The sequence below is a fragment of the Opisthocomus hoazin genome, chromosome 21 (assembly GCF_030867145.1).
Source record: "Opisthocomus hoazin isolate bOpiHoa1 chromosome 21, bOpiHoa1.hap1, whole genome shotgun sequence".
Classification (NCBI taxonomy): Eukaryota; Metazoa; Chordata; class Aves; order Opisthocomiformes; family Opisthocomidae; genus Opisthocomus; species Opisthocomus hoazin.
This window is the reverse complement of record NC_134434.1, coordinates 4,493,990-4,515,117: the sequence shown is the minus strand read 5'-3', so window position 1 is coordinate 4,515,117 and position 21,128 is coordinate 4,493,990. Positions and strand designations below refer to the sequence as shown.

Here is a 21,128-nt window from a genome sequence, read left to right as displayed (position 1 = left end):
CACCTGAAGAGAGCTTTTAAATTCTCAGGTAGCTCGGTTCGCCCTGCATACCCAGGGTTCATGGTGATGAAGATGCCTACTGAGGGTACTAAGTTAATGTCTTCGCCAAGAAAATTGAAGGATTTCTTCTTCTCCCGTACTGCATCCTGCACACTCTTCACCTAGGAATGCGAACAGTGTTATAGTATTGGTGTTCAGTTACAAAAAACACACCAGACAACAGTGCTGCCTTCCTCACGCTTGGCCCCATGACGAGTGGGGCATATCACTGTTTTGTTTTGGTTTTTTACCGACTTTATAAAGCTTTCTACACTGTTTGGAGTAAATCTGTTTGGCAATATCAATCTCCCATCATAAGCAAAGTCTGACAAAGCAGAGAAGAGAGCTGAAGAGACAGCCAGTCAAAGTGCAGAGGAGTTGCAGGAATTAGCACTTTGCTCCATAAGACATTGATGGATGTGGGTCAGGAAGAGTAGCTCAGGAGCAGGAAATGCCCCCAAAGCCGCCTGCATCTCACCTTGTCTTTTGACATGACCTGTGGGACACATCTGAGCACACCTCACAGAAAATATACCATCAAAGGCTAAATCATCTCTCTCAACTTCCCACCTCAGCAGGAGGCCAGATGTGTGATGCAGGGCTGCATCCACAACACAGCCAACATGCAAACACAGTCCCAAGAGTCTGACACATCATGAGCCCCTGATTCCCTTCACCGATCTCTACCTCTCCTCACACACCTCTGCTGTTTTTGACAGCCCAAAATCCTCTTGTGCCTGCTCTGTTCCTTGACTAGGCCAGAAAAGGAACAGCATTTCCCATTAAACTTGGCCTCACAATGAGGGTGGTGAACCACTGGCACAGGTTGCCCAGAGAGGTAGGAGATGCTCCATCCCTGCAAATGTCCAAGCTCAGGTTGGACGGGGCTCTGAGCAACCTGATCCAGTCGAAGATGTCCCTGCTCATGGCAGGGCGGTTAGACTAGATGGCCTTTAAAGGTCCCTTCCAACCCAAACTATTCTAGGATTCTGTGAATCTATGATTCAATTGCAAACAGATTGCTTGATGCTGCTTTTACATTAAGCATCTGATGTCCCAAAATCTTTAAAACCAAAACCACAAGGCAGAAGCTGTAAGACCTCCCCTGACACATTCACTCACGAATATTATATTGTGTTTTATATTTGTCTGATTGCAGTTTTGCTCTTCTTATTCTTCACCTTCCAAAGAAAGCAAGTTTAATTAAGCCAGATCACCTTTCTGCAAACAGCATTTTGGCAAGGGAGAAATCTCTCCATATTCACTACTCTAACCGTACTGCTGTTTGCCATCTTAACGCTAAGCAATTAATCGAATTTTTCTCTGTAAGGAACCACATCGTCATTAGCTGCATGACTAAGACAGCCAATTAAACATCGCCATGGTTACACTCCTAATAGCAGCCAGGAGATACGATGATGGAATGACAGCCGTGCTGCTTTCTTCAGATGCCACGCTCCAGCCAGGAGCGAGGGAATCATTAGCTGAGTCATATCTGGGCTTCTTTTATTCAGTTCCCCTTTTTATTTTAAGATCCTCAAAGACTTTTTTCAATGACAACTTTAAACTACAACCTGACGGAAGAGAAATTGAGAGGGAACGGTATATAAACTGCTGTACCTGCGTGGGACTTCTTTGGGACATCACATAAGGTACCAATTACGAGTGAAAGAGAGATGAGAAGAGCAAGGACTTCATAGAGGGGTTCAGAACAATGCCTTTAACCAAAACATTTACAGAAGTGTAGAAACTTCTGGGCTCTAGATCTTCTTTCTGCAATACCGAGACCAAAAGGGGGTCTAAGAAGAATTCAGCACCTCAAGCAGACAATGGGATTCTAAAACCCGCACTCAGCTGATGCTTGGTTCCAGAAGAACTTAGATACTTTGGCACCTCAGTTTTCAGCACTGAAGTCCCCGAAGGCTCAAAACTTTCAGTTCTGTCCATATCAGAGCTGTCTTGGTCTGGACAGTGCAGTTGAGCACCAATCCCCTGCCCAAACTCCCTTGGTAGCCGGATTTACCTGGCATTTTCAGAGGATACCAATGTCATTTAGGATCTGGACAACATCCAAACACAGATCTCCTTCAAAACAAGGGCCAGGAGAGGCAGCAGGGCCTGCTCTCATCCTGCTGCCCTGTGTTTTTACCCTGGGGTGCCCCAGATTTCAGCCCCTGCCAGAGGGGATTCGCACCCGCAGCACTTACCCTGGGTGCCCCTTCACTGCCCACTGGGCAGGCATGAGCAGGGTACGGAGTGCCTCTCCTCCTGTAATCTTTCCGCCTGTCTAAAATACTTCCAGATTTCTTTGTGGGCCGGTAAGAGGAAGGGAAGGAGGAGGTGAAATGCCAGATTATATATTAGCACAAGGTAACAGGACTCTCTAGCATGATGGGGAGGGCAGTCTCCAGCCCTTCTCTGAGAACTGCTGCTGTGCTTCACCAATAAAATGCACTGAACAGTTAAACTAAGCAGGAGACGGGAAATCATTCTACAGTGAAAAAAACACCTATGCATAGCCAGGCACAGCTCAAATAGCTCTCTCCTAGCTTCAATCCCAGGTTAGCAGGGTATCCTAGGCAAGCACATAAGCAAGGGCTGCAGATCTGCTGTGGGTCCCAGGTGTCACCCAGCTGACAGCCGCTTTCAGGAGCGCTGCCCTGCACGCACGGGGCTGCACACATTTCTTCTAGAAATTATGCCACTTGGCCTGGAAGACGCTCCAAAGCCATTTCACAGAGCTCTCATTACAGACACTGAAATTAAACCTACGTCCATACGAAAACAGAAGGAAGGAAAGGCGACTGCAGAGTCTTGGTGACAGGTGAGTGTTACAAAAACGAGTCTTAAACTTACTCCTGTTTGCTGAATAAAACACACAAGCTGTGCCTGACTGGAGGCAATAAGTAACCCCCAAAAGTCCAGCAGGCCATGGATCTTCCCCAAACATCACCCTTCTCCTCCATGAAAATTATTCCCTACATGGCAGATTAAGTAGCCATAAGTCAAGGCAGCTCTCCTCCCTGAAATGATGTGCTGCAATTATCTCACAGCACATTAATGACACGAGTGTCTTCCTCAGGAGGAACAGGTACAGAGCCATGGTGTATATGGATCTGGGAAAAGACGCTATAAAGAATTGCCTCAATACAAATGCTGTAACTGAGGGAAGAAAAGAAGTGACAAAAATGTTTGCAGCACATCACTGCTACATTCTGTCAGTGCTGTGATATTCATGTGATTAATCTAGGGATATAATCCCTCACCTGCCTACACACAGAACTGAAACCGGCAACATGCATTTTCCATATTTACCCTGGCTCCAAAGGCTGCAGTATGGCTCTGCCTTGTTTGTATTTATTTACGAGCATTTCTCCACTTACCTGTACAGCAACCACAGAAAGGACCTCAACTGAGATCCTGTTAAATTCATCAAAACAGCCCCAGGCTCCTGTCTGGGAAAGGCCTTTGTAAATATTCCCACAAGACTGGAAAAAAAAAAATTACAAGAGTCAAATCATAAATGGAATCAACTCCAACAAAAAAATAGATTTTATTTCCCAGCCTGTTTATTTATAGCAATTTAGAGTCTATTGTGGGTATTTAGAAAAGTGCATGGAAACAGCAGGCACAACTCAATTATAATATTTATAGCTCTGCACAGTTTGCCACTTGATTTGCTAATTGCACTTTCTCGATCTATCTGTGCATTCGTTTCATTTAAAGGTCACCTGTGCTGAATCACTGACGGCCCCGCTTCCTGGGAGAGCCCATAAGCTGAATAAAATATGATCCGAGGCTACCAAAAATCACTGTACCGTGCCAGACCAGCAGAGAGCAAGACTCAGCCTAACGATTCAGCCTTCCGCAGTAGCTGAAGGTTCAGCACGTTTTGGCCTTATTCTGGGAGGGGATCCCGAACAAACCAGGAGAGGTCCCTTCCCATGCCAGGGCCTGCCAGCATGCCAACGAGAAACGACCAGGGTTGAAGCATCAGCACAGCCTTGGTCACAAATGAACAGGCCAAAATTTTTTAAGCATTTTGCATGGAATCTAACTCCAGAAGGGAAGGGAAAGGCATAACGAGGCAGAGAGGACAGTTCAGGTCTCTGCCTTCTGAAGAACCTTGTGTTAAGTCTTGGAGAAGAAAAGGGAGGAGGAGAAAAAGGTGTTCAGCAGAAAGGAACCTAGTAGGGATTTGAGGAGAGGTGATGGATCAAAGTGATCTCAGCTGGCTTATTCTCATCCTCCAGGTTCCATCGGGCCCAAAGCATCCCTAGCCCCACATGAAGGCACTGCGGCCGAGGTGGGAGCAGTACCTTGTAGTCCATCTGCTCGGAGCAGTTAAACACATACACCATGATGCCCAGGGCTCGCCCCAAATCTTTCGTAGTCTCCGTCTTGCCAGTGCCTGCAGGACCCGCAGGTGCTCCGCTCATGGTCAGGTGCAGCGACTGGGTCAGAGTGATGTAACATCTTTCACAGCACAGGAAGAAGGCAAAAAGGAAAGAGACTGAGATTTGGTCCAACACACCACTGTTGGGCTGCAGAGAAATGGCACTACAGCAGTGCACTCAGAAGAGCCTTTCTTCTGAAAAGCTGTACATGAGCAGGGTTCACTTCTAAACTGAAAGTCCTCTTGGGCATTAATTATCACCTCTGCCCAGTTGTGTTTCTCCAAGAGACACTTGTCTTCCACTGGGGTCTGCCCAACCTCTTCACATCAGGGTTGTGCTTTCTTTGGATCCTCGTACCACCCATTGATATTGGGCACATCCCAGGTAGTATGAGAAAAGGTGAGCTTTTCTGAAAGACTTTCCTCTTGCTTCCAGTGCTCTTCAGCCCAAAACATCCCATTCCCCATCACTGACAGAAACCTGCTCATATGGCCTATGAATGATCCCACTCAACGCTGCAGCAAGCCCTTAAACTTCTTCATCATGCTGACGATGGACATCAGGGAGGTATCCACATGTGGATGTCTATACTCCCTGTATAAGCCACAGAGCTGTAGTCAATATGGCCAAGAAAACCTCATGATGCATGCGGACTTGGTTCAGCCGACTGATACAGGTGACTAGAGTCACCTGAGATGCTCCTGGCTACTGAAATGTCACATAATGTGGAAAGATATGTCAAGGGGTCCACAGAAGACCTGCATGCTTCTGGACTGGCAGCTGGAAGCCAGGTGGGACAACACAGAGCATCTCAAGTCACCCTAGGTGTCCCCATTGAGACAACCGAACCAAGTGGTAGATGTCTGCTTCAAGATGGGATGAAGGTTTTATAGACTTACCAGCTCTATGGGATGTGGACATCTTGTGCACAAGCAGACACCCACAAGTGAGTGTCTTAATCTCTGTGCTGAATCCCACCCCGGGATCTGAGGCACAGATACCCCAGAGGGTACCACCATCAAATCACAAACCAAGTGAGAGTTAGAGCTCTGCCTCTGGGTTGCTGGGACATGCAGAAAGAACCAGAGGGATGCGGGTGTCCAAACTAGATCCATCTTTGGTTGGGAGCTCTTTCTCTGACTGTGTGGCAAAGCCCAGCTATGATGGTGTTTCCTGGGGACTTACCTGTCGGTCAGTGGAGTGATCACAAGCCGAGGGGTATTGCCAAGGTATTCGTAGGAATACAGGAACTGGGCATCACAGATGTTGGCAAAGCAGTGCCGTTCCTCATCCGACCATCTGTGCCGGAGCTGTGACAGCCAAATGAAGGCCTGGGCATTGTCCACCTGCAATGAAACCACAAGGGCCATCACGGGAAGGCCAGGCACACACAGCTCAGGTGCCAAAATGGTGACTGCAATGAAGTTTTCATCAGGGATGGACTGGTCCTCACTGCAAAGGCAGGTGAGGTGAGGAAGGTCATCTCCCCATCTCCTGTCAGTAGAGGGTAGGAACTAAATTAGTAATCACGTTGGTGAGAGAGGAAAAAGTGAATACCCAAGAGAAAGAGCAGCACAAAAAGACTCCTGAAGAGGAGATTTAAGAGGCAGCAAGCTGTGAAGAGGCTCTTACAATGCAAAAAGAGTGAGAGAAGGAGCAGAGGCTGTCTAGACAGGGAAGGTGCCACAGACAGCACCAGGGAAATAGGCTGGGGACATGGGGACAAGGACAGCCATGGCCAGCGCTTTCTGCAGGCCCAGCAGGCAGGCCCAGCAGATGGGCTGCTTCACCACAAACCAGGGCAAGGCACCACCAAACTCAGCTGAGCCTTGGAGCCAGAAACCCTGCGAGCAGCCTGGCTGTCTCCAAGATGACACAGATGAGGGTAAAGCCACAGCCCAGCTCACTCAGGGCACCTTCCCACCCACCTGCAGGGCTGGACACTAGTGCGGGAGAGGTGTGCAGGACAAGGGAGTCCCAAAGGAATCCCTGTGGCCCCACACCAGACCAAGAAGGCTACAAAAAGAAAAGCCCAAACACTTTTTCTCATTTTCTAAAGACATAACTGAGACTGCATCCAGCAGCCTCCCAACACAATACCATCATCCACCAACACGTGCCTTGGCAACAGGACACAGGGCCATACGCTCACTCCTGGTGTGAATGCAGCAAGCACCAGCCCCCTGGTGTCGCATGGTCATGACACAGAACAGCACTGCAGGCTTACGGTGCCTTTCTGCCTCCTTACCACAAACATTGTGGAGATAAATGTAGTCACGTATCTCCCACAGAGACAGGCAGTGACCTGAATGGTCTGCAGTTGGTCTATTGCTCTTGTAACCCCCTCTCCAACGCCCAGCACAGGACCGTGCTGAGCCACGAACACAAACCTTCTGCGCTATCATCTTTGCCACCACATCCCGAGAGTGCACGTCGATGGTGCAGATGGTCATGATTTTCTGCCTGTCACCCTTGGAGAGCTGCCCAATCAGCATGGTAACGAGGGTGTTCAGCTGGGTCACTTGCTTCTTGTGATATTCCTTCATTGCATTCTCGTAGCCTTCCTCCATCCTGGCAAAGGCAATCCCGACCTCGGTTGTCCACCAGATCTGGGTGCAGGAAAGAGCCACCTAGGGAAATGGACTGGTTCAGTATCAGGGAAAACACCAGAGCTTCCTTACGTTCGTTACCAGTGTCTGACCCACAGGGAGATCAAGGAAGAAGTATCCGTGACATGAAATTAAGTATTTTTTCATACAGTAGTCACAGCAGGCAGGACAACGGGGATCTGCCCCATGACATTCATTTAAAACATCATATCTGTGGCAGATACATTTAGCAGCTACTTATTAGTAAATCAGCACTTTTCATACGCCTGACACAGCAGAGGAGGAAGAGCTGGAGACCACGAGGCTGTCAGAGGTGCATCCGAGGCTCTCATTTCTCTCGTTCGGCCTCATCACTTTGTTTTCCTACTGCAATTCTTGTTCTTCTGGGTACACAGACTTCCCATGGCCCACAGGGTGCAGCAGGCACTGCCCAAGCCCCCAAGCTCTGTAACCCAGCCAAAAGCATATCCTCTCCAGAACCCCAATGACAGCACGGAGCTCAGCCTTGAAACTCCCATCAGGAGATTGCCAGGACAAAGGACAACTCATCCTTCCTCCCTCCTGGACAGCACAGCAGAAGACAGAAACGTCCCCATCCACAGCTAGAGGCCATTACTGAAAGAAGGGAAAGGCAGGACTGAAGGGGAAGCCAAGCGCTGCCGTTCCCACTTGCCAGCCTGAGTGGAGATGAGCAGCAGTGGCAGATACCTGGGCAGGGTAGTCAAAGAGCCACTGTTCCCTTGGCTTCTCCTCGTAAGCCATGACAGCTTCTGTCATCTCGTCTCTCACAGTAGCCCTCATGCTGTCTAGTACGCGATTCAGCCAGACCTCAACCTGGAGAGAAGATTAAATCTCAGTAACACATTTGCTCTTCTCAAGCGCCTTTCTTAATTAGTGAAGATAGGGAATGGGACAAGCTTCTCAACTCTCGAGCTAAATAAACTTCACAGCCTCCTTCAGACTGGGTGGATTTAGCCCATTCTGGTACTGCAGGATTAGCATCTATTTCCAGACACCAAGAATAAATAAAAGGCAGATTTTTCTTTAACTGTAGCTATAGGAGAAACCAAAATGAACTCCACCAATGAGAAATTTAGTTTGGCGCGTTTCACCTCCAGGCCACGACAGAATCACTCATGGGACTTGGGCACAATCCTCCAGCAGCAGCAGAAAGCTGCTCCTGAACTCGGGAACACAATTCCTGCTGAATTTAGTATTTCACAGGCAACGTCCTCACTGAGAAGACAGTTTAAATGCAGCAAGCTCCATCACTGGGGAGCTCAGTAGCTGGTATTAGATACTTTAGCTCCCATGGAGAAAGGTGCAACTACAGGGACAGATAAGCTGAGCAGTAGTTTGATTCTTGAATTTCATACTTTAACTCACCCTATGAAAAGGAAGATTTGGAAAACAGGAAAAAGCGCCTTCTCTTTCAAAAGACACCCACGCAGAGGTACTATGGAATAGCTTAATTTATTTTCAGTCTGCATCCCCTCCCTTACTAAGGATATTTGTAACAAGCTGTAAGACTAACCTTCAAAATGACTTAGAAAAATCCAAACATAAAGAAAACACAGTTAGAAATAGGCCACAGCCTTTTCTCTCACTGTGGACTGCGACAGCTATGCCTCACTTCAGTGAGGACCTATCCAGCGTGGGACCAAGAGCTGAGGTGTTAGGAGGAATTAAATTACACACCACCGCTTCCAGCCTTTCTCATGCATAAAGGAAGAGTAGTGAAGTTCTACAACATCTTGGCAACAGATGCCCACACAAGGGGCAGGAGGGCAGACTCCACTGGACAGTTTTGATAGACAGTCTTCCCTCTCACCTGCCCGCTGCAGTCACAGGGTTCACTGAAGCTGACGTATTCCTCCTCTCTGCTGTACATTCCCAGGCCAACCTTGGTTGCCTTCTGCTCAGAGTCCAGCTGGAATTTCATTTTGGCCAAGTTGTCAAAGAGTTTGGAAAGATGGCGTTGCACCTGCAAAAGGAATTGTATAAATAAAGCAGCTGAGACAGGACAAGCAGAATGGAGATTACCATACATGTCACAGGCACAATCATGTTCACAAAGGATGATCTTGGACATCTTGGTAGCACTGCCTCTTCTCATATGTGGCCAGGATACTGCCAACACAAGCCTCTTGCTGTCTCTCCCAATACTTCCACCTATTTCTACATCATTTAGAAAACAGACATGCCTTAATAAATCACATTTCCTCATTGGGAAATCACACATACAGGGCAAAAGTACAGAAAAGATCAAACATTGCACGACCTCCTAGCCCCAGTTCTTCTAAATGTAGAGATGAGAGGTCTCAAGCCATTGCTTCACCTCATCTTATTCTCAGAACACTGTGGAGTTTTCTTCACTATCAACTTTTCTGGTTTTTAACTACTAGAAATCAATTCTGTGCCAATGAAAAGTCCTGAATTCTCCTCCACAGAGAAGAAAGACCCGTGGTACACAGCTCAACAACTCAAACTTTCTACAAAACCCCCACTTTGATCAAAAGCACCCTTCCAGCAGGAAAAGAATAATTCAGTCCTGTCCTGTTCACACCCAGCTGAGTTGGAGAAGCGAACAGGGAGATGCTAGCATCGCTGCTGCAGGCTCCCTGCTGGGAGCTGAGCAGGTCACCAATGCTTCTTCTAGATCACTACATGACACACAATTAAGTCACTGTGTGTATCACACGCCCCTGCCAACAAAGCTGGGCTTCTCCCAGGACTGATGTTCCCATGGCAAGGGTCAGCTCACAAAACTGTCCCAGACAGGAGCTGCCTCTCTCAATGACAGCCAGAGACAGGCAGACGGACAGACTGCCATGGGTGGGACGAGAAACGAGAACAGCCTGTGATACCTGGTGCTCTAATGCTTTCAGAGAAAGACTGGTGGACTTGTCCATTTTATTCTTACTCACTGACTCACAAAGGATTATGACACTCCTTCCCACAAGCTGTCCTGCAGGTGGGCTTAGTTTGGGATTCTTCTTATGCATGTTCAAGCAGGACTAAATCCTAGAAGGTGCTAAGTACCTCTGAGAAGCAATGACAGCCCCATATAAGCATATCTCCTTTTAAATGTAAAGTAAACTATAGAAACCTTTTCTTACATCTAGACGTTTCTGCTCACAAATCCCCACTGTCCATTCCCAGACCCTGGCCAGTCTGCAGGGTTCCAGGTGTGCTCCAGCACTTGGTGCAGCCCCGTCATCGGAGCCCTGCATACACCTGAATCTGCACAAGTTCAATACTCACTTCAAGAGGATAATATCACTGTGTATTTAACCCTCCTTTAGGAATTATCAGACTTTGAAACTACAGTGGAAAGGCTCAGAGTGTATCCACGTATGATTCTACTTGACATTTACTTTGATTTTACTGCAAATAGTTTTGAATAACAGAAAACACCAGGAATTTCTTCTTACTCCATGGAGCATTTCAACACAGTATCTTTTCTTTGCTTTCCTGTATTTTTTTTTCTCTCCATTATAAGTATCAATCAGCTATGTATTTATGATACTCTGTGGGCTGAAGTCACCCAGCAGCAGAAACGGGTATAAGCAGTGTTAAAGGTTAGTAGCAAACAACAGCATTTCCAAATGCGCATGCAAACCTGCTCCATTCACGTGCTCACACGACTGCTGAAAATGATGAAAAGCTTAAAGAAGGTGAGATTACTCCCTACTGAAAGATGGAATAAGGAATTTGTTCCTTATCCAACAGTCTCCATTCACTGTGAACATTATGATTGATTTTACACACCAACCTCAGGATAAATGATGCATCCCAAAGATGGCCAGCCAGAACACAGCACTGCCAGGCAAAGTGGCTGAGGCTTCCTGACAGCAACTCCTGTAGCACTAATAATCAACCCTAACGTTTTTATGCTCTGTATGGAAAATCATCTGTGGGACTGAATCCTCTGAACTCAGCCCACTGGGGTTAGGTGCTGTCTGTGCTCCTCTGGGGAATGGGGGGAAGAGCACAGTGAAGCCATTTCCTAAAACAGGAATTTTACTGCAAGTTCCTCCATGGGATGACCCCAGTAAGCCACCAAAGTCAACAGGAGGAATGAAGTATATTTGGAGTGATTTCTAGCATTGAGGCACCATCCTTGGAAACCCAGTGCAGCAGGTCAGATACCCAGCCTGGCCCCTGAGCTGCACAGGGATGGATGGCAACCTGAGAGACCTACTTGATTGCCTTGGCCATAGCCACGGTCTGACCACCAGCTGTCTTACCTCTTTCAGGTTGTGCTCTTTTCCCTCCCTATAATGAGAAGATCTAAAAGGCCTTCGCATGAGGCAAGGAAGGAGTGGCTAACTAGCAAATGCCTCTTCTGCCTAAAAAAAGGGACCTCTCCAAACCATCAGCTGTCAACATTTCCACATTCGAATTCCCAGACTGTGGCTCTTTCAACAGCAGATGCTGTCTGGTGGCATCTCAGGCTGGGGAACCAAGGTCAGCAACAAGTTTTGGCTGATATCCTCAAGAAAGATGGTTTCCTCCAACCTCACTTTATCCCAGCAGAAAAAAAAAAAAATGTCTATTTTATGGCATCAAAACCATAGCTCTACTCTGTGCAGCACTTTCAGAACCATCTGCAAGCATCACCAGGGTTAGATCAGACAACACATCGTGCACATGTTGCCTTTCAAAGTTGAAGGCCAGCTGTGAAAGAATTATTAGTAATCCAAGTGAGAGTGGGAGAAAAAGCACTCAAGAAAGGATAAGCTACAGGAGTCCCAAGACAGCATCTTCCACCGTGACATTACTGACAGCTGGAAAATGCAAAAGTGGTGTAGTACAAGGCTTACCAGCTGTGGGTTGGTGCCATTGGAAAGAATATCCAATAAATCTGCAGAAGAAATGAAGTAAAACCTGGGAAAGGCCAACCTCTTCATGTCCAAATATTCAGCCAAAGCCTTCTCACACAGAGACAACCTGGGGAGACAAAGCAGATAAACAGAGCCCAGGACAGGTGAGTAAATGTGCTTTCATGTTTCGTGCGACAGTTTGGGTTATCACGCAGATTCTCCCCTACATGCAGAAAAGCCAGACCTGAGCCGAGCCTGTAGGCTGCTCCTCGGCAGCGTTTTCCAAATAGATCAACAAAGCACACAGCAACTCGCAGATCTCTCTCTACTCTCAAACAGCCTCAGAATCAGAGAAGCCTCACGAAAAAGCAGAAACACAGGCGGAAGCAGAGGCTAGAAAGGGTTTGCAGTCTGACCTACTGGTTTAGACAAGTTCATAACTGCCACAGGTGATTTCACTTTAGGGTGAAAGTTTCCATAACCGCTTTTATTCTAATGAGCCACATTTTCAGGTTTTTGTGTTTGCGAAGCCTAAAGAGAAACTTGTTTGCTCCGATCTAAAATGAATCTTTCAGTGTTTACAGGCTAAACTGCTGCTGAGCTTACAAAGTTCATAAATAGCATGCAGCTAGTCATCTGTGAGGAACACTGGCCCTACCTGATTAAAAAATAAAATAAAATCTTTCTTTTAAATGGATAGTTATTACTGACACCACAGCTATCATATTAACTTTTAATTGTGTGTCAGGTAGGCTAGCTCATATGTTAAGTGAGAAGTGTATCCATCTCAGGACACTAAGGTCTTTCTCAGGGAGTCTAGTTACACCATGTGTCAAGGGTATACACGCAGAGATAATTTCGTAAATTAAAGAACACGGGCTCAGCTCTGCTGCAGATATCCCTGCCTGGACTGCTAAACAGTTATTTAAGACACTGTATTGGGGTGGCAGTGAGGCTATGTGTAATTAAAACCAGCTGAATGCCTAGCTTCGTATGCCTGCAAATCAATACTCAGGATGAGAGTCTGCACATACACAAAGCCAGAGCCCACTTCGGGGGCTTCGGGGTGATGGATCACAAATAAAAAGAGTCAAGAAAGATTAGAAATGCTGTGACATGTGAATGCGAAGAATGCACATTCTAGGCAGAAAGCCTTGGAGCACAGGTTAAACAAACTTCTTAGAGTTTATCCCAGACTGTGACAAAATCCTGCGACTGAAGTTCCACCTACCTACTCTGAATGTCCTCCAGCTGTTGGGACAGACCTGGCTTGTTGGTGGCCTCAACTACATTTGGGGTTTTCCGAGCTTCACAGGCCAGTTCTTTAAATTCCACATCGATCCCTTCAAAGCGTTTGGAGTCCTAAAAAGCAATACAAAGAACATGTCCAGGGTAAGACACTAACTGTGTGCTAAAAGATCCCGTCCTCTGGATGCTGTCTTTGGGCTGAGGGGAAAGACTCTGTAGAGAGCCTTCTGCCCAGTGCAGAGAGGGACCTCTCCACCGTTTCAGAAGGGCTCTTCCACCCACATGCCCAAAACAATTCTCCCATCAGGCACTTGCCTTCTTGTCACTGTATCCCAGAGGGGTTGTGAATAAAGTGATCCATGCAGAAGCCAATGCCTAGGACCAACTGCTTTCACGAGATTGAATTCCACTTTGAACATCTCCTCATAACTCTTTCTCTCCCATGTCCAGATGAAACACCAAGTCTCCCCGGCCACAGCAGCAGGAGATGCTCCCACATGGGGGAAAGGATACCGACTTCATGAGTACGCTCTTCCCCTCCTGCTACAGCACAGGAGTCGCAGTGCCCATCCCTGAAATGGGTATGATGACACTTGCAGAGCAGAGCCCTTCCTTGCCTTGAGAAAAGCCATGGAAACCCCATGTCAGCAGCAGAGCAGCACATTGAGAATTATGCTATGAACCTAACAAAGACCCTGAATTTCTAGAGCTAAATAGTGACAAATAAATAAAGCTAGTTCGAAATGTCTCTGCTCTTCCCTTCTTCCCAAATGAGGCCTCCTAAGTGAGCCAGGGCACTGAATAAACGTGCTCCAAGCTGTCCTGGCAACAATTCCACGTTAGCCTGTGTTCTGCCCCGGCAGCAAGGCTCTGGCTGGGGCTTGAGTCCTCGCTGCACACAAGCCACGTAGCCAGCTTCAGATGTGCACCCCATGCCCTGCCAGCACATTCTCGCCCAGCCCTGGGTTCAGCCTCCAGAGGCTTTGAGCTTCATCCTTCCTCACAGGGAATGCAAGAGGCCGCTGATTCGTGCCACCTGCCAGACAGGTATGGAGATGCAGACAGCTGCCCAGCAGGATGCAGATTCAAACCATGATGTGATTTCATACATGCTGTTAGATCGCTGTTGGATATTAACAGCTCGCTGGCACACGGTACAGCCTTCAGGGCACTGGTTATTAGCACCTGTATACACCACCCAGTAAGGGAGGTGTGCCCAGCGCTCTCCAAAGCAGAGGGAGGAACAGCCCGAGCAGAGCAGAGTGAAGGGATGGAGACAGGGAGGTGCAGTGTCCGGGTGTCTCTGGGCTGTGCACACCCTGTCTTGGGAGTCAGTCCCCAGCAGCGCTGTCAGCGACGCTGCACGTGGATGGGGACAGTGGTGACACAGCCAGCTGCAGTTCACTTACAGGTGAAAGGCAGGTCCTCAGCACGGCTGCGAGGGGTCCAACAGGGCCAGGAACCAGCTTGGAAGATTTTCTTAATGATCAGGGGAATGTGGTATAAGGCTGGAAGCTGGACTCGAGGACACCCCCGAGGAGGTCACCAGTGACAACTCTGTTCTATTTTCCGAAGCAGGAGTGGGAGAACGGCTGCTCTCCACCTGCACCAGCGCTGAAGGCAGGGAAGGGCATGCTGCCAAAGCTGCCTCGTCCAGCTCTGGTTTGACATTTTGAAATATCTGAGTAATCATCCCGGTCCCTTTCCCTCTGGGGAAAGGGGGAACATGCCTGCAGCACTGAAGGAAGGCAGCAGCCTCGCGCTCAGTCTCCGGGAACTCTGTGTTTGCTATATAGTGGCAGAGCGGAGAAAATCAGCTTCTCAGCGTGGCTCAAGCACAACGTACAGCACAAAAGCAACCTGGGGCAGCACTAGGAAAACTACTATAGCACTAAGGGAGCCTCCAAAAAAGCAACAAAATAGGAGAAAAGCCCTGCTTTGGGGAACTTAGCACTACAGATAACCCTATTTCATATAATGGGGGCTCTTCCTCAACTCTTCCCAAACAGGAAAAATAGGATTTGGGGTTTCATACCTCGGGAAGCTGTGCCCGTATATCTTCTGAGCCTATGAATATGCTCTCCAAGTGAGACCACGTACGCTGCACTTCGAACCAGAGAGAAATGACAGAGTCCGCAGTGGACAGCTTCCTCTGCCACGCAGACACTTCCTCCAAGAAGAAGGCAATGCATTTGGATGTCATTAAATTCTGCAGCTGCACCTGGTTGTCTTCTAAAGTTTCAATGAGTTCCTCATCTGACTTCAGCAGTGGGATGTTCGTCTGGGGGTGAGGCTCATACTGAAACTCCATGGTGCTCCACGTCATTTTTAGCTCCTTCAGGACCTTCTCCATACTCATTTCTCGCACTGCTTTGTCCACAATGCCACGAACCTCATCCTCGAAGTTATGCAGGTTGAGCTTCAGGAGGTCAGCCAGTGTGGTGTCCGAGTCCATCGCGAACCTCACACCCGTCATCTGCATCAGTTGATTCCAGTGTCTTTCTCTAATGGCGGGATTTTGAAGTTCTGCCACAGCTTTCAGGGCCGTCAGCATGTTCTTCACCTTGCTGTCCAGCCCAGTGAAAGCATCCCATGCCCTTGTTTCCTTATCCAAATTCCGAATCTCTCTTGCAAACTTTTTACACTCCAGATCCATGTTCTCCACATTAATATCCATCCATTTGGTGGTCTGCCAGTCATCAAGGCTAGTGTTCACAAGGGAGATCATATCCCAGAGCTCTTTGAGAAGACACAGCTCCTTTCTGCACTGCTTCAGCTGTTTATAATCTGGCACCATGACTTCAAACAGACCAGCTGATTCATAAATTGAGGTCATGGCTGACTCCATTTGTTTAATCTCAATGTGCTTTGCATCCAGCAGTTGATAAGGCTTTTCAGTGTCAAACCTAGAAAGAAGTATTTATTCTTCATAAGGGATATTGTAACAACTTCCAAAGAAAACATAAACCAAACAGTGCCTCTAAAAGACAAAGCAGAGATGAAACGTCCATAGTACACATTGATGGTACAGCCACATAGCACCACTGATGCCACCTTAAAGTGATATTGTGCACTCAGCATCCAGATTCAATCTCTTGCTAACACAGGACAGTGTTCCCGGGGACAAGACACGCCAGGCATAACAGATACAACACTGTGAGAAGGCAGGAAATGTATGCAAGGGCTAGAGCATACGTCCTCAGGACACTCGGAGATGACCCCATAAAGCTTTTTACCTCGGGGCTTCTCTGATGCTATAATTTGTCTGTACCTGAATGGTGCTTCTTTCCGAAATCGCTCTCTGAATCTGTGCTGCTCAACATCAAACGCCGCACAGCTCTTGCGCAGAACTGTCATTTCGTTCGCCTGCAGAGGAGCCACATGCTGTTTCACAGCTATCGACAGCTTTTTTATATTGTTCCATTTTTCTGGCAGCTCCTGCAAGCAAAATTTAAATGCTAGTAGGCAGTATTTGATATTTGATATAAGACGCATCTGATCTGTTTATGCTTAATCACAGAACAGGAAAAGCAACAGATTAGGTGTCTAAAACTGTAAGGAAATTTTGTCGAGATGCAAGGGATAAACACACAATTTGGGATAAAACTTACCAGTTATTCAAAATTTTGAAGACTGATGAAGGCTGAGACCTTATAACTGACTGCTCTGATTGTAAAAACATGTTCAATAAATTGAGAAGGAGTGTCCCAGACTAGATCCTGGGCTCCCAGGAAGGATCAATGCCCAAGAGAGAACAGTGATCCTGCACCAAGCCCAGCGGGACCCGCGCTCTGCTGGGAGCGGCTGAAGGCAGGAGGATGGGCTGCAGATGCAAGCTCGTCAGATCGTCCAGCTTCCCAGAGCTAATTAAGAAACAGCCTAGGAAATATCCTGCCTGCTCTTAGAACAGAAGATGAAGTTATACCAGAAGAACTTCAGAAAGCTCTCTGGGGCAAACCCCTCCAGCCTGTCTATACAGTATCAATACTAAGTAAGACTGGTTCCTTTCTCAGGTCTGTATCCAAGCTGCAAGTGTGCAGCACTGATGACAATCCACCCTTTGTACCTGGGATTTTCTTCAGAAAGGGACATTATTTCTTCTGACTAGGCTTCTCGGGCCATATCCTCAGCCCAGACACTGACACCAGCCAAGGGCTCTGCTGTCCTCAAGTCCCAGTGCTTTGCTCTTGGAGAGCCCACTTCCCCACGTACCATGCAAACCTACAGGAAAGCCTTTGGGTTTCTTTTCCCACCAGTTCACATCGTCGAGGAGATTAATGGAGACCCACCAACACTACGGAAAGAAGGGAAATAACCTGGAGGCAGCTCCGAGGCAGCAGAAGCAGCCAGAGCGGGGCCAGCCTCTCTTCAGGGGTCTCTTTCTGGAACTTTCTATTCTAGTCTCAATAGAAATCATTATCCATGACCACAGCAGGGCACAGACAGAGCTTCTTCCTTGTCCTTCTCACACAAACTCCCAGCTCCAGCCCACCCATCTCCACAGCCATGGAGGGAGCGGTACCTAGAGGACCTTACTTCTGGTTTTCCCACCCTACAGAGGAGTGAATGAATCATTCAGCTACTTGTCACTGTCACTTGCCAGAAAGACTAAAACTGTTTTGTTACCCACTGCATCTGAATGGATGCCCCGTATTCCTCAATTCTTCTATCAGAAAAATTAATCAGATGTTTGAATGTACTTGACCAAACAGGCACCAAACACGCAGCTCCTGGGCAGAGCTGTGCTCCCCACAGCACCATGTTTTATGCTGGACTGGAGTTATTGCAGCAGCCAGACCATCCAGTAATGCAGCTGCCCTGGTTTTCAGGGAGTCTGTAGGACCCTGGGTATCTTTAGGACTGTTACACTATTCTAGATTTGGTGACCTGACCACACATGGACCATGGGTTGCAAAAGCAGAAAACCAGGGGACTGCTATACACCCCGCAGCTCCCATCCAAGCCTGCAGGCACATAGGGCAGGAACATCTCCCCAAAAGGTCCTGCTTTAAACTTTGTGTCCTACGCAGACCCCTCTGCCCACCACAGCCCATGACTATGGGGTACCCATCAGCTTGTAGCCACATGATTCTCCACTGTAACATCTTGGCCATTGCCAGTGCTTGTCTCCAGTTCCCCAAGGATAGCTGGGCACCTCATAGTCTTTTCTACCCTCCATCTCACAGTGCTCTTTCCAGAAATGAATGGAATTCCCAAAAGAAAATTGATTCATCTGAGCCAGATGTGGAAAGGTGTCAAAATACTTTCATAACTTGCTCCCAGTGACATCCTCTGGGAAAAGCAGATTTGGTATTACAGACCCAGTGGAGAACTGAAGTCCTGTGGGAAGACAACTCCTCTGCCAACATCATCCTTCCCATCTCCACAGTTGCCAAGAACTGGCTTATTTAAAAATAATTATAATTCAACCTAATTAACAGATGTATTTGAAAATGCATTAATTTTTCTCAAGAGTAATCGCTGGGAGTTGTAGCAGGCAATTCTATGTTTTTCATACATAACAAAAGGCTTAATCTCTGCTTTAAAAGAAAAATCTCAATATAACTCCAAAATTTAGAGCTATTAAGGCACATCTCGCAATAGCAAAATACTATCCACTGAGGCCCTCTAATGACAGGAAGTGGGGTCTTAAATATTCTTGCAGTGCTCTTAAGCTCACGCTCTTTTGACATCTGCTACTCAGCAAATTGGTGCATCCACCACAAGTTTTCACCCACCTCCAGTTGCTTATAGACTTCCTCTGGCAGCTGCTGCTCGTACGTCTTCAGTAGTTCGATGGTTTGCTTCAGGGGCTCAAACATGGCATCGGTGACACTTTGCCTTTCTTTAACGGCCAGGAGATGACCCATAATCTCCACTAAGCCATCATAATCACCTTTTTCAACCTTTTTGCTCAAACCTTTATCCACAGTTTTTATGAACTCATCAAGGTCAGCCAAGCTATAGAAGACAGAGCAGGAAAGCACAAAATGAGATCAGATCCTATTGAATTAATTATCAGCCTTACGTCAGGCAACTGGACTGGCATGGCTAACCCTGTCCTTCACACAGCAGCACGTTGAGGGCATCACAACCACAATTCATGCTCAAAGTGGTCCAGAGATGTGGTACAGCTTCCTGCAAGGAACAGATGAATACGCTGGAACTTCTCAGGTTGGAGAAAAGGTGTCCAAGAAGGAGTAGAATAGAGACCTGTGAGCTCAGGACTGGTCTGGAGAGAGTGAGTATGAAAGGACAGTTTCCTTCTCGTCTCCTCCAAAACAAGAATTGAAGATCCCATATGAACCTGGCAGGTTGCAAAGCTACAACTAACATGGATTCTTCTTCACACACTGCCTCATTTCACAGGGACTGCAGGAGGATGCAGATGATAAAAATTCACAGCAGTTCAGAAAAGCAATCGAACATTTCTGGGAGAAAACAACGCATCCAGGTCTTTAAATACAAAGACATGACCCCTGTCTCTCAACATCCTTGAGCTATAAATCGTTAGAGACAAAGGGAGTGTCTGGGGCAAGTTTCCCTACCTGCTTACCCTGTTCTTCATCTTGCCAGCTACTGGACACCGTCAGCAGAGGCACGATGGGCTCCTGGATCTCTGGTCTTTTCCAGCACAGCCATTCTCCTCTTTTCAAAACACTTGCTTTTTAAGTGCGCACTTAAATTCTGTGGATGTTGCTGGGTCAAAATGTATCCTTAAATACTTCACCTAATAAAGACTAAACTGCTGAGTCAAGGACTCTTAATAAGAACTCCTAAATGCCTGTTCTAAGCTACGCAAAAACCTCTTTGCACAGAAACTACCTAACAGAATTCTGGTGCTGAAAAGAACACAAGAGATCACATCATTCACCACACGCAGCAGCCTTCACTGCTCTGTACGTCTGTAATTACTTCTTTGTAAGCATCCAAAACCTATGACATCCTTCATTTGCAACTACTCAAATAAATCACCTAAGCTCACGACTGCGCAGCTATTCAGAGCAGGGAACACATATGAATTCAAAACTTACTTCCCAAACTCCTCCTTTTTGTAACCTTGAAACTACCTCCCCAGGACTGCTCATTGCACTCAAAAGAGCAGTTCATTTAGAAATAGAGCAAGCATCTCATGGCACTAACGCAGCTTTACTGATGGCTGAAATCAAATCCAACAAAGCAAGCACAGAGCCCTGGCAGAGACAGATTAGAATGGACAAACAGAGGTCCTATCTAACACCACACAGCAGGTCCCAGGAGAACCAGCTCGTGGGATGTCAACGGTACCAAGTCAATATAACTGTTTCCACTTTACACACTCAGCTGTACCACTTCCCAGCAGAGACCTGGGGATGGAAGATATAGGGGATGTGATGGACCTGGCATGCAGTATGGACCCCCTTCTCTTGCTCTTCTATTAACCTACTGGTTATCACTGTGAAACAATAAAGCCCAGCAAAGATAAGAGAAAGCTGCTTTGGTCAGCACAGCTTCCAGGGAGAGGAGGCAGGAACAGCTCTTACCTGTTCGTGACGTGGTCCATGAGATGCTGCTTGAACACCAAGCTCCACCTTTTAATCACATTCAGCAAGGATGCCTTGAAAGGCCGAGCATCAACCTTCATCCAGCTCTGGAAGATGCTGATGGGCTCAATGTGATTTGCCTCCTCATAGATCTTCTCGTAGGAGTCAATCTGCTCTCTGAACTGCTGCAGCGTGGGAGGCGTCTCGGGGACCCCGTCCTCTGCATGGGCCTCAATTTCTGCGGCCGTGAGGATGTGCCCATAGAGGAGGAACTGGCGGCAGAACTCCTTTCTGTCATCCCCATAGAGGTAGGAGTAGTGGTCGAAGGTGCTGCGGTAATCACAGCAGGCCGCCATCACGGCCTGCACACGTCCCATTAGCTCATGGCGCATGTCAGCCAGATCAGCCATGTCCTCCATGTCAGCCTAGGAGAGGAGAGGAGAGGACAGGAGAGGATAGCACAGGGATGCGGGAGCAGCATGGTAC

At 47.4% G+C, this 21,128-nt stretch overlaps 1 protein-coding gene across 1 annotated transcript in view; it reads right to left on the bottom strand.

The window, feature by feature from the left end:
- Positions 1-21,128, bottom strand: part of DNAH9 (dynein axonemal heavy chain 9) — a 200,534-nt gene that overhangs the window by 150,136 nt on the left and 29,270 nt on the right. Inside the window, exons 20-32 of the mRNA XM_075440716.1 lie at positions 20,643-21,067; positions 18,858-19,080; positions 16,391-16,557; positions 15,155-16,025; positions 13,103-13,233; positions 11,872-11,998; positions 8,877-9,029; positions 7,754-7,879; positions 6,827-7,066; positions 5,622-5,782; positions 4,359-4,515; positions 3,423-3,527; positions 4-161 (exon numbers count right to left, since the gene is read on the bottom strand). Of these exons, the coding sequence (XP_075296831.1) occupies positions 4-161; positions 3,423-3,527; positions 4,359-4,515; positions 5,622-5,782; positions 6,827-7,066; positions 7,754-7,879; positions 8,877-9,029; positions 11,872-11,998; positions 13,103-13,233; positions 15,155-16,025; positions 16,391-16,557; positions 18,858-19,080; positions 20,643-21,067 (3,044 nt within the window). The remainder of the gene's footprint in view (positions 1-3; positions 162-3,422; positions 3,528-4,358; positions 4,516-5,621; positions 5,783-6,826; positions 7,067-7,753; positions 7,880-8,876; positions 9,030-11,871; positions 11,999-13,102; positions 13,234-15,154; positions 16,026-16,390; positions 16,558-18,857; positions 19,081-20,642; positions 21,068-21,128) is intronic.